General features: G+C 41.3%; 1 protein-coding gene across 2 annotated transcripts in view; it reads right to left on the reverse strand.

Moving 5' to 3' along the window:
- Nucleotides 1-12,484, reverse strand: part of zdhhc8b (zinc finger DHHC-type palmitoyltransferase 8b) — a 268,645-nt gene that overhangs the window by 226,917 nt on the left and 29,244 nt on the right. Inside the window, exon 2 of one of the 2 annotated variants that reach the window (XM_038807959.1) lies at nt 6,424-6,530. The exons of the other annotated variant lie outside the window; for it this stretch is intronic. Coding sequence (XP_038663887.1) covers nt 6,424-6,530 — 107 coding nt within the window. The remainder of the gene's footprint in view (nt 1-6,423; nt 6,531-12,484) is intronic. 2 annotated transcript variants of the gene reach the window in all.

Here is a 12,484-nt window from a genome sequence, read left to right on the forward strand (position 1 = left end):
AAAACCAAAGCACATTTAAATGCCAGCATGATTCGGTGTGCTTCCCAGTTACTCATTTTAAATCAAATAGAAATATCACACTGCTCTGAACTCTCTCAATTCACAGGCCTAGCTTCTAATTTGCTTACTTACTGTGAAACCCCTTATCACATACAGTTCTCCTAAATTACATTAAAATAATCAGAATCTGTAATTATGAAATATGATAAAGCTCATTGGAAGAAAGGCTATGGCCAAAATTTTCCGTCTTAATTCGCAGCAGCACCACCAGAGAATCCTATCTTATATAACCAACAAAACACCACAGGTAGGAACATTCAAAGAAACACAAACAGTGGTTCCGCTAAGTGCACAGTCACTGCAATTCTCCAAATGTGTTACAATAAAATTATTCAAAAGGGGAATAATTATGGTATATTTTCAGTAGGGTTCGCAATTGGAGGATAATGCGCGAGAGAAAACAAACTAAATTAGTAGCTTTTGTTTACCTCGTTAATTTACTTGGGAGTTTTCTTTTGAAAACATGCCTATGATACTGTACCTGGAGTACTTTTAGCCAATAGTTTACAAACCTCTCCTTATAGAGTATCAGTTGAGTTACACGTCCCGAGGACGCGGCTGTCCTTGAGGATGCTGCTACTAAAGAACAGTGTCCTGTTGTGTTACTACTGCATTAGCCATTGTTATTGGAGAAGTTTAACTAACTAAAATCATTGAGTTTACGAGAAATCTTTGTTGCTCATTCACCTAGGAACATACTATCCACTGAGGCTTTGTTCTGCAGTATTCACTCGAGACGAGCAAAAAGGACCCCAGCCAATATTGGGGTTCTATTACTGAGGGTAGCTGACTAGTTGATCACACTGGGTCAAACCACTGGGGCTGGTTTAACACTGGGACTGGTTTAGCACACTGGGCTAAATCGCTGGCTTTTAAAAAGCAGACCAAGGCAGGCCAGCAGCACGGTTCAATTCCCGTACCAGCCTCCCCGAACAGGCGCCGGAATGTGGCAACTAGGGGCTTTTCACAGTAACTTCATTGAAGCCTACTCGTGACAATAAGCGATTTTCATTTCATTCAGTATAATACAGTGCAGAAGAGGCCCTACGTCCCATCGAATCTGTACCGATGCATGAAAGACACTTGACCTGCCTACCTGATCCCATTTGCCAGCACTTGTCCATAGTCTTGAATGTTATGGCGTGCCATTTGCTCATCCAGGTACTTTTTAAAGGATTTGAGGCAACCCACCTCTACCCCCTTCCCAGGCAGTACATTCCAGTGTCTTAAATATATACCATGTTGATCGACAGTGTTCTGGTCTACTGTGGATCTGCCTGATTCAAGTATTAGATCACCAAAGTCACCATAAAGGATCACTTTGTTTCCAAATTTTTATCATCTTTATCATCTTAAGCATATCATCTTTATTTGAGAAAATTAAATGTATGCAGAGAGGCTCAATTGGGAGGTTTTATACAAGATGGCAGCCATTTGTCATGTATTTCAAGGAACTGGTCCCTATCAGATGTTGGATGGATGGGTTGGGGGGTGTATTTTCTTTTGGGTGTTCATTTGTTTTGTATATATTAAAAAAATATTTAATAAAATTATTTTGGAAAAAAAAGCACATCATATTTAAATTCCCTCTGGCCCAGAGACCTTGTTACATGATCCCAAGCAAGACTGACATTGGACAATTCAGAAACAGACATTTGAGCTCTCACTAAGTGGACAACTCTCAATAAGTATTAGAAGTTCAGATGCAACAGCAACAGCATAATTTGTCATATAGACTGGGAGCACACCAACCAAGCATGCACACACCCTATTCCACTGTACAACATGGAGCTATGAAATTCCAGCAGCACCAGTGGCTGACTGCCTCGCTGCAACACAATCACGGCATGTAGCAATTCCTAAATATATACCATGTTCTTACACCCAGTTTCCAGTTAATGTCTTTCTTCACCGGTGTCCAATTTCCTGGGATTCCTTCATCAGGTTTATCACAGATACCTGCCTTCAGATTTACAAAATGGTCAACATAAAAGAAAATGCATAGTGCCAGCAACTTTAATGCTCCGGACCTCAAAGACCAGTGTCCTGTACCAGCGCTATCAGCTCAATCACATGAAGGGCTTGGAGCATTCACCAGAAATGGTCTCCTGCTCAAGGCCACTTGCTGTGGTCTGAGGCGCTTCTTTCCTGCATCTACGTTCCTTTATTTGTCACAAATACATCTCAGTTTGGTCCTGAAATTCACATGAATCAGAAGTAGTTCTGCTATTGCATGCCTAGGAGTTGCGAATCATGAATGCAAATAAACAGGGGTTGATTTAGCACACTAGGCTAAATCGCTGGCTTTTAAAGCAGACCAAGGCAGGCCAGCAGCACGGTTCAGTTCCCGTACCAGCCTCCCCCAACAGGCGCCGCAATGTGGCGACTAGGGGCTTTTCACAGTAACTTCATTTGAAGCCTACTCGTGACAATAAGCGATTTCCATTTTCAAATGTGTGGATATGTTTGAGAGGTTTATTAAGCTACCCTGCATAATGTAAGAACTTAGGGCCAGACCGAAGTTGGCAACCCTCAGGATAATCTACGTCACCACCAGTTCCAGTCCCACCTCCCCAATCCCCGAAACACAAATAAATGAAAAGAAATGAAATGAAAAATTGCTTATTGTCACAAGTAGGCTTCAAATGAAGTTACTGTGAAAAGGCCCTAGTCGCCACATTCCGGCGCCTGTTCGGGGAGGCTGGTACAGGAATTGGACCGTGCTGCTGGCCTGCCTTGGTCTGCTTTCAAAGCCAAATAAATCAACCATTCAATAATTTTCAGATCACCTGGAGTCTTACAAGGCTATTTAATACTGAAGCAGAGGTTAGAATACACCACCATACCCCACTGGTTAACTCAGCACTCAAGATTAGAAGTAGAGCACATTAGATCTGGAGGCAAATCAGCAACTGCAGAAAGCAAATCACAAAACTGGAATTGCAAGTAAGGAACAAGTTGTACCTGTATCCTTCATCTATCTAGGACAACATGGGGCAAAGAGACATACAAGTTGGTATCATCCAATTAAGCAAAGGACTGTAAACAGTCACCAAATATATTTAATTCCATTTTGGCAATTTCAAAGCTTTTGACCATCACATGAACCTTTGTGACTGATCCTTTGTGACTGTGATGAATTCAAAGTCACAGAACGCAGGTACTTTACATCTTGTAGCTGTTTTGGAAAATTTACAAAGCTTAACTTTTAGTGAGTTCGGTAGCCTACAGTTCAACAGTCAAAGGCATGTGCACTGCATCACAACTGATTAAATACAATCTTTCAATAGATACCTGGGTGGCCATACATTATGAATGAGCTACATATTCGCTATTCTTGTACTTTCATTTATATTTTAGCAGCAAACATAGGTCTGAAAAGGGCAGAGCACCAAAAATGAATATCTTGACGTTTCAGAAGTTGAAGTGAGTATTGAACAAGAATACCTCAAATGGAGCAGGTAAGGGAAGAGATTAAAGGAACAAACAATAAAATGTTATCTCAAGAGGTTTTCAAGATAAGGAGGGGAATAGAAAGAGTGTGACCATAAGACATAGATGCAGAAGGGGCTGCACGGTAGCACAGTGGTTAGCACTGACACTTCACAGCATTAGGGTCCCAGATTTGATTCCCGGCTTGGGTCACTGTGCGGAGTCTGCATGTTCTCCCAGTGTCTACATGGGTTTCCTCCGACAGTTTCCTCCCACAGTCCAAAGATGTGCAGGTTAGGTCATTTGGACATTCTGAATTCTCCTCTGTGTACCCAAACAGGCAACTGTGGCGACTAGGGGATTTTCACAATAACTTCATTGCAGTGTTAATGTGACAAAAGATTATTATTATTATTATTATTATTATAAGAGAGATTTTAGATTTTAAGAGAGAATTCCAGAAAATGGGTGACTGAATGATTGAGTGCCAAATTGAGGCAGCATGATAACTGAGTTCAAAGAATAAAGTGAAAGCAACAACAATTTTCATTGATACAGCATCTTTAATGTGGCAAAAATGTCCCACGTCACAGGAGCATTTTAATCAAAATTTGGCGGATATTAGGGCAGATGACCAGAAGCTTGGCCAAAGAGCACCTTGAAGGAGGAGAGCAATCTATAGGGATCATAGAGAGTGAATTCCCGAGCTTAGCACCTCAGCAGTTGAAGGGCTGGTTTAGCACAGGGCTAAATCGCTGGCTTTGAAAGCACACCAAGGCAAGCCAGCAGCACGGTTCAATTCCCATACCAGCCTCCCCGAACAGGCGCCGGAATGTGGCGACTATGGGGTTTTCACAGTAACTTCATTGAAGCCTACTCGTGACAATAAGCGATTTTCATTTCATTTCAATGGAAGCAAAAGAAATCAGGTGGCGTGAAGTTAAAACTGGAGGAGTGCAGATAGGCCGAGGGTTGAAGGGCTTGATGTGGTTACCAAGATCGGGAAGGGAAAATATGGATAAAAGGTGATTTTACAAAGACACAAATCAATTTACCAAAGTGAAGGACTGGAGGGATAGGTAGAACTTTGTGTGGAAAATGACATGGGTTTTTGAGTTTGTAGTGGATTGTCAACTTCAGCTCACTGATACCACTGATGGTATTACATTCAAACCCATACACTCCAAAAGCTTCAACAAATGGTCCAAGCTGTCATTTCAATACAGCACTGAGGGAATGCTGCAGTGTTAGAGCTACCATCTTAAAGATGAAGTGATATTTTGAACCGATTTACCTACTCATGAGGGCACCAAAGAGAACTTGGAAGAAAAAAGGGAGGGTAATTCTCAGTTTCTTGACCAATATTTACTCCACAATCAACACCACCAAAATGTGATGCTGTTATGAAGGGTCTTCCGGTCTTCAAACTGGCTGCTAGAGTTGCCTCCATAGTGTTATGGGCCAGGGTTTAGAGAATCCTAAAGTGTATCATGGAGTTCACCTGACCCACAACTTTTAATAGATTGTGGTATGGGGAGCACACGGCCCACTCTACAGGTGTGGTACAGCAGAAATGGAAAAGTATTTTTTTTAAAGCAAAACAATGTTTATTCTATGAACTCAAGTTAACCTTTTTTTTAATAAATTTAGATTACCCAATTATTTTTTCCAATTAAGGGGCAATTTAGCGTGGCCAATCCACCTACTCTGCACATTTTTGGGTTGTGGGGGCGAAACCCACGCAGACACGAGGAGAATGTACAAACTCCACACAAACAGTGACCCAGAGCCGGGATCGAACCTGGGACCTCAGCGCCGTGAGGCGGTTGTGCTAACCACTAGACCACCGTGCTGCCCAAGTTAACCTTTTTAAAACATAGTGAACATCTTAGCAACCATTAATTCAAATACAACCCCCAAAGAATACAACACTAAGTAATCCTTAAGCTGTCTTTTTAACATCCATAAGACTTAAAAAAGAACTTTTTAACAGAAGCACATCAGGTTAAAGTCACTACTAGTTTTAAATCACCAAAGGATCGATTTACATTCTTTACAGAGACACACTCTAATACACCTTCTGGCTGTGACTGCAGCTATCCAGCTCTGAAAACAAAGCTAAAACACACCCTGCAGTAAACAGCCTAAAATGAAAGTAAAAAGCTCACAGACAGCCCAGCTCCACCCACTCTGACATCACTGCAGTAATAAACACCCATTTCATAAAAGGTACTTCACTACAGATATTTATATACATACCCATTTATAAACACCCATTTCTTAAAGGTACTCTCACGTGAAAATAATACACCAGAAAGTACTTTATTTGCTACGAAGCGCTCTAAATATTCTTGGGTCTGAAAGGCACTATACAAATGAGAGGTCATTCTTTATTAGTTGAAATATGAAGAGCGGCAAGCACCCTAGAGGGTGTTATTGGGTTAAATCCTCAGAGTAATTAAAACAGGGATTCGGGTTTAGCTCAGTTGGTTTGTGATGCAGACAGAGGGTTCAATTCCTGTGCAAGCTGAGGTTATTCCTGAAGTCCCACCTTCTCAACCTTGCCCCTCCTCTGAAGTGTAGCGATCCTCAGCTTAAACCACTAATAGTCAGCTCTCCCCCTCAAAAGGGGAAAGCAGCCTATGGTCACCTGGGACTATGGTGACTTTACCTTTACTTCACAGGTCTGTCCCAGCACAACACATTCTCTCATATGGTCTTTAATTTTTCCATAAATATTTTTTCTCTTTCATTTTTAAGCCCATTGTTCTTGAATTTTCTTTGAAAGTTACCTTTCCTAAAGTATGAAAATATTTCACATTACCTTTATGATCACTACTTCAGCTAAAAATTGTCTTAATAACTACTTTATTCATTTATGATCTTTGCCAGTGTTATTTCTTTTCAAACTTCAAGTAAACACCAACAAACCTTTGGTATCTCCTCAAGTAAATTTCTATCCAAAATAAGCAATATATGTTGGATGCTGGAATCTGAAAGAACAAGGGACGCTGGAAAAAACGCAGGTCTGCCAGCATCTATCAAGAGAGAAAGAAAAAATTATATCCATGTTGTTTACTTGTATCCCATCTTAGCTTTGTTCATCTCCATTTCAAATGTGCACGCACGCTTATGCCAATTACTGCCTCTTCCAAACTTATCAGCAAAGTAGTAGAAGGAGTTGTCAATACTTCTATCCAGCAAGGTGCACTCGACAATAAACTTGCTTACTGGAGTTTGATTTCTATCAGAATCACAGCTTCTGACTATCACTCTTCACATGGGAAGAAGAACTGAATGGCAACAAACATATGGGAGTTACTGCCATCAATTTCAAGGCAGTACTTGAGCAAATTTGACACCAAGGAGCACCAGAAAAAATTTTTATTTTATTTTTTTTTTTTTAATTTAGATTACCCAATTATTTATTTTTTTTCCAATTAAGGGGCAATTTAGCGTGGCCAATCCACCTACTCTGCACATTTTTGGGTTGTGGGGGCGAAACCCACACAGACACGGGGAGAATGTGCAAACTCCACACGGACAGTGACCCAGAGTCGGGATCGAACCTGGGACCTCAGCGCCGCGAGGCAGCTGTGCTAACCACTAGGCCACCGTGCTGCCCCTGAGCACCAGAAAAATGAAGGTCAATGGGGACAAGAGGAAAAATTCTCCAATGGCTGGAATCATATCTGACACAAAGGGGAATGGTCACAGGTGCTGGGTGCCAACCAGCACAGTCTTAGAACTTCAATGAAAAAGTTCCTCAAAGAAGCATCTTCAGTTCAGCCACCTTCAGCAATTTTATCAATTATCCTTCCTTCTACACAAGCTCAGGAGTAGGGTTATTCACTGGCAATAGTGTTCTGCTCCATTGATAACTCCTCCAAAAAGAAAATCAACTCATGAAAGCCTACAGTAGGACAAACACTACTCAGGCTTTAACAGGCATGTGAAGATAATATTTGCACCACAGATTGTCTGAGAAATTATGATCTCTAAAAGTCAAGGATTTCTGCCTCTGGAACTCACTGCCTACAAAGGGATGCAGAGATGATAGATGATATCAAAAGGAAACTGGATAAGCACCTGCAGAGCTAATGGAATAGAGCTGGGAGATAGAACTGAATGAATTGCTCTACATAGGACTGACAGGGACTTAATAGGCAGAATATTATCCTTCAGTACCTTAATGACTCTGACTCTTTTGATTCAAAGACAAGAAGAAGATCCTAAGAGATGAGAAATCTTTAGGCGGGGCAGGTGACATGATCTATCATGGTGATATCTGTCTTTGATCTGGATATTAAGAGACAATTATTTATGGCATTCCTAACATATCTGTACAAATGTATACATTCATTGCATTTTTTCCAATCCATTGTTAAACTGGTTTCGCAAGGTGACAGGTACACACAATGCTATGGGGCAGGTGTTCCGGGATTTTGATTAAAACAAAATCTTGAGTGTTACCCAAATGTTGTCTCTTACATAAATACCACATAAACATAATTAAAACTGAGCAATTCACTTTGGACCCAAACTTTGTACTAGTATTTTATTTAACAAATAGTAACTCGAGTGGTAACACGCATTTGCGATAAGCACATTTAGCTAGTTAGCCAATCCGGGTTGCGATTGTTGATCAGAGAGAAAATGAACCTTTACAATGCCACATCTGGTCTATTACAGGGAATGAAAGGACAGATCAATATACCAGCTTGTCAAAAGCTAGTCAGTGATAGTCTCTGGTTGAGCAATAAGCCCAGTCCTACCACATTCTGCTCCAAATTTCCCTCCCTAACCAAAAATGCCAAATGAACCTCGCCACTGAATTTAAAGAGACTCCAGTCCTAAACCTCTAGACGAAACTCTGAATATCTGCTCCCTACCTACCTCACAAGTAAAACTTTAAATCAATTAGTTCGCATGAACTGCGTGAAATCCATGCAATATCAATGAATGAATCACAAAAACTTTCTTTATAGAAATTTAAAGTGCCCAATTCATTCTGCTTTACAATTAAGGGACAAGTTAGCCTGGCCAATCACCTACCCTGCACATCTTTGGGTTGTAGAGGTGAGGCCCACACAGATGTGGGCAGCACGGTAGCATAGTGGTTAGCACTATTGCGTCACAGCTCCAGGGTCCCAGGTTCAATTCCCAGCTTGGTCACTCTCTGTGCGGATTATGCACATTCTCCCTGTGTGTGCATGGGTTTCCTCTGGGTGCTCCGGTTTCCTCCCACAGTCCAAAGATGTGCAGATTAGGTGGATTGGTCATGCTAAATTGCCCTTAGTGTCTGAAATTGCCCTTAGTGTTGGGTGGGGTTACTGGGTGTAGTAATCCACGGGAGTCAGGAGTTCCGTCACCACACCAATATTTATTTACAATAACGATATTACAGGAGCAGCTACAAACAGTGCTGCTAGCAGTCCAGTCAACTTAAGACTGGCTCACAAAGCCTACACAGGTGATTATATGGGCCCCCTCAATGAGCTATCATTGAGGGAGCTCATACTCCAATTGGCCAACCAATAAAGCCAATTGGAGTTCATTACACTGGGTTATGGGGATAGGGTGTACAAACTGTACAACTATATTAAATGGCATCAGACGTTTGATTTACCTTTGAAGGCTGCGGTCCCACTTTAAATCTGTTTATTGTAATTTTCTTTTTAACTCCAAACACTGTTTATTCTTCCTTGAATTCTTCTGAACAATATCTTGGTCTCTGTTCACTTAACATCTAGGCTTCTTGGACACCTCTCTCCATTTCTTTAGCTTCCTTAACTAGCTGGACTTTGGATTTCCAGCATCGGTTTTCTGAACCATTGGGTCATAGTATGGCTTTTCCTCGAGCAAGCCTTATAAAACCAACTTCTAGCAGAGCTGTCTTCTCTCTCTCTGCCCTATCTGCAACTGCTCTGGTTTCTAGCTCAAAGCGGGTTTCTGTTGCTCAGCAACATCTTATTCTTCTCTAGGCTCTTATTTACTCTTCACATTGCTATCCTCCCCAAGCACAATAGAAACAAAATTGGAACTTAACCAACCCCCACACAAACAAAACACCCTTCTACGCACAAAAACATTAAATACAACTACCACTATACCTTATTTCTATGTTTACCAATACAAATATAAATCCCTTAAAACTACCTTTATTTTCCCAACACAAATGAAAATAGCAATCATGGGATTTTAATCACATAGTTATTAGAAGTGTTTACTTGTTTTTCCTAGTTTCCACCATAGGACAATGCAAACCTCAGGGAAGTTCATAAAAACTCTACATTACAACTAGTTTACACAAAGCTACAGTAATTGATCAATGTTGAATTCTCAAGTCTGCTCTGTATAATGGGATATATTTCTCACTGTAGTGCAAGGGCCCTTCCTGTTGATTTCCTTTGTTCGCCTTTGCTTTTGCTGTCATCATTTTGATCCATGGATGAAGTCGAGCAGGGGGGGGTCGGAAATTCAGGTTACAAAAGAGAACACTGTGCTAGCTTTCGGACAGCAGAACCCAGACATTTTGGCACCCGAGAGATCGGTTGGGCTCCATTTGATTGGTCGGCTGGTGCCCAAGAATTGGCCAAAAGGCCTTTAGCGGCCCAGGCGGTGATTGAGTCTTGCCGGAGTGAAATGATTTTCCAGGGCGCCAAGGGAGCTAGTTAGGTCCTGGACACTCAGAGAGAAGGAGCTGCTCTCTCTCCCTCATGTTTCTTCAGAAAAGCTGCAACGCTGCACACAGAATCTGCACGAATTTACGCTGAAAGCCTCAAACTGAAAGCGCTATAAGACAACCATCTGAAACAAAGTCTTTTGTCCCTTTTACTTATTATTTTTACCCCCCCCCCCCCCCCCCCCCCCCCGTCTGTATATGAGAGAGAGAGAGAGAGAGAGAGAGAGAGACCAAGCTGAGATTCCAGTGCAATACTGAGTGATGTGTTGTTGTAAATATCCTAACTTGCTCCTGTCTTCCAGTTCCAGTGGTTTAGGTAGACAGTAAAAATCCAGGGTGAACATTTATTCCTTAGCCAACTACACAAAAAAAAATACAAGAGCAATTTGCTACACATTCATTTGTAGAATCCGATGCCATACACAATTGCATATCAGTTACTCTGCATACCTCAGCAAATTTATTGTGAAGTGCTTTGAGGCATTTCAATGTAACAAGGTAGATAGATAGGTTCTTGATTAATAAGGCGATCAGGGGTTCTGGGGAGAAGGCAGGAGAATGGGGATGAGAAAATATCAGCCATGATTGAATGGCGGAGCAGACTCGATGGGCCAAGTGGCCTAATTTTTCTCCTATGTCTTATGGTCTAAGGTGCTAAATAAATACAAACATTTATTTTCAGCACCTGGACGGGCTCAGGAGCACAATATCTGACCTTTAGCTTTGGAGATGCATTTGCACGGAGCCACCAAGGGAATAGAATCGCTTTAGTTGTGTATAGGGATAGTGAATAGACTCTTTTTCAATGCTCTTCAACGTTGCTACACAGAACAAAACTAAAAGCTTCCACACCAATAGCATTCATTCTGTATCAATTCTGCCATAAACTAATAACTTACATATGCCTTCCAGTAACCTTTCAATTTTCTCAAAAAGGTTAGTCATCTTTTAGATTGTTCAATGCAAACTAGTTTGTGCAGGGTGAAACCTGCAGTACTGACTTCCAGTATGCCGGTAAACCAGAGAAAGGATCCATTTTATACATGTTGGAGCAAAAAAATCTTATTTCCAAAAATCACCCATACAAAATCTCCAAAAGTTGAATGAATTCCCTGTTTGACTTATTTTTTCTTCTCCTGTTGAAAAGAAATCCTGCCATAACAAGAAACATTCGCTGCACAAGAAACCTCAGGTTACACCAGTGCCACTCTAAGATTGCCACTAAAGGCTCACAAGTACAGTTAAAAAAAATATATATTGTGAGTACCCAATTCTTTTTTCCAATTAATGGGCAATTTAGTGTGGCCAATTCACCTGCCTGGCACATCTTTTTGGGTTGTGGGGGTGAGACCCATGCAGACACGGGGAGAATGTACAAACTTCATAGGGACAGTGACCCGGGACCAAGATCAAACACGGGTCCTCGGTGTCATGAGGCTGCAGTGCTAACCACTGCACCACCGTGCTGCCCCCACAAGTACAGTTAATCTTTCTCAGGAACCATCTTGCGTCTTCAACATACAGTCCAGGCAAGATTGGAAAAGCCCAGTCAGAGTAGCTCTAAGGGAGAACCAGATCTAACATTTGTGCAGTGTTTACGTCACTACACTAATAATCCAGAGGCCTGGAATAATAATCCAGGGAATGCAACTTCAAATCCCACAATGGCGGTTTGAGAATTTGAATTCAGTTAAAACAAAAATTGGAAATAGTTTCAAAACTGGCACCAGTAAAAGTGATGGCGTGCTCATAAAAATCCAATTGGTTCCCCAATGTCCTTTAACAAAGGAAACCTGCTATATTTGCGTGATCCCGTCAAACACTCTTAATTGCCCTTTGCATTTGCCTGGCAGTACCCAAAGTATAGCATTGTCACCGAATCAAAATCCTCAACATCCTACCCAACAGCATAGTGGGTGCACTTTCAGCACTTTGGGCTGCTGCAGTTTAAGGTGGTCAACCATCACTTTCTCGGGGCAACTAGGGATGAGCAATAAATGACAATGCCCACATCCAGAGAATTAAATTTAAATAAATAACTTGTATTTATTTAGCACCTTCAACAGAATAAAAAATACAAAGGTATTTCACTGAAGCATCATAAAACAAAATATGACACGAGCCAAACTATGGAGATATCAGGAAAGATGATCAGAGCTTGGTCAAAGAGGCAGGTTTTAAGAAGTGACAAAGATTGAAAGCAAGGTAGAGAGGCAGAGAAGTTTTGGGAAGGTATCCCTGGATCTAGGGCTCAGGCAGTCAACGGTGAAGCGATTAAAATCAGGGATCCTCAACAGGTTAGAAGTA

This window comes from Scyliorhinus canicula, chromosome 1 (assembly GCF_902713615.1).
Source record: "Scyliorhinus canicula chromosome 1, sScyCan1.1, whole genome shotgun sequence".
NCBI lineage: Eukaryota > Metazoa > Chordata > Chondrichthyes > Carcharhiniformes > Scyliorhinidae > Scyliorhinus > Scyliorhinus canicula.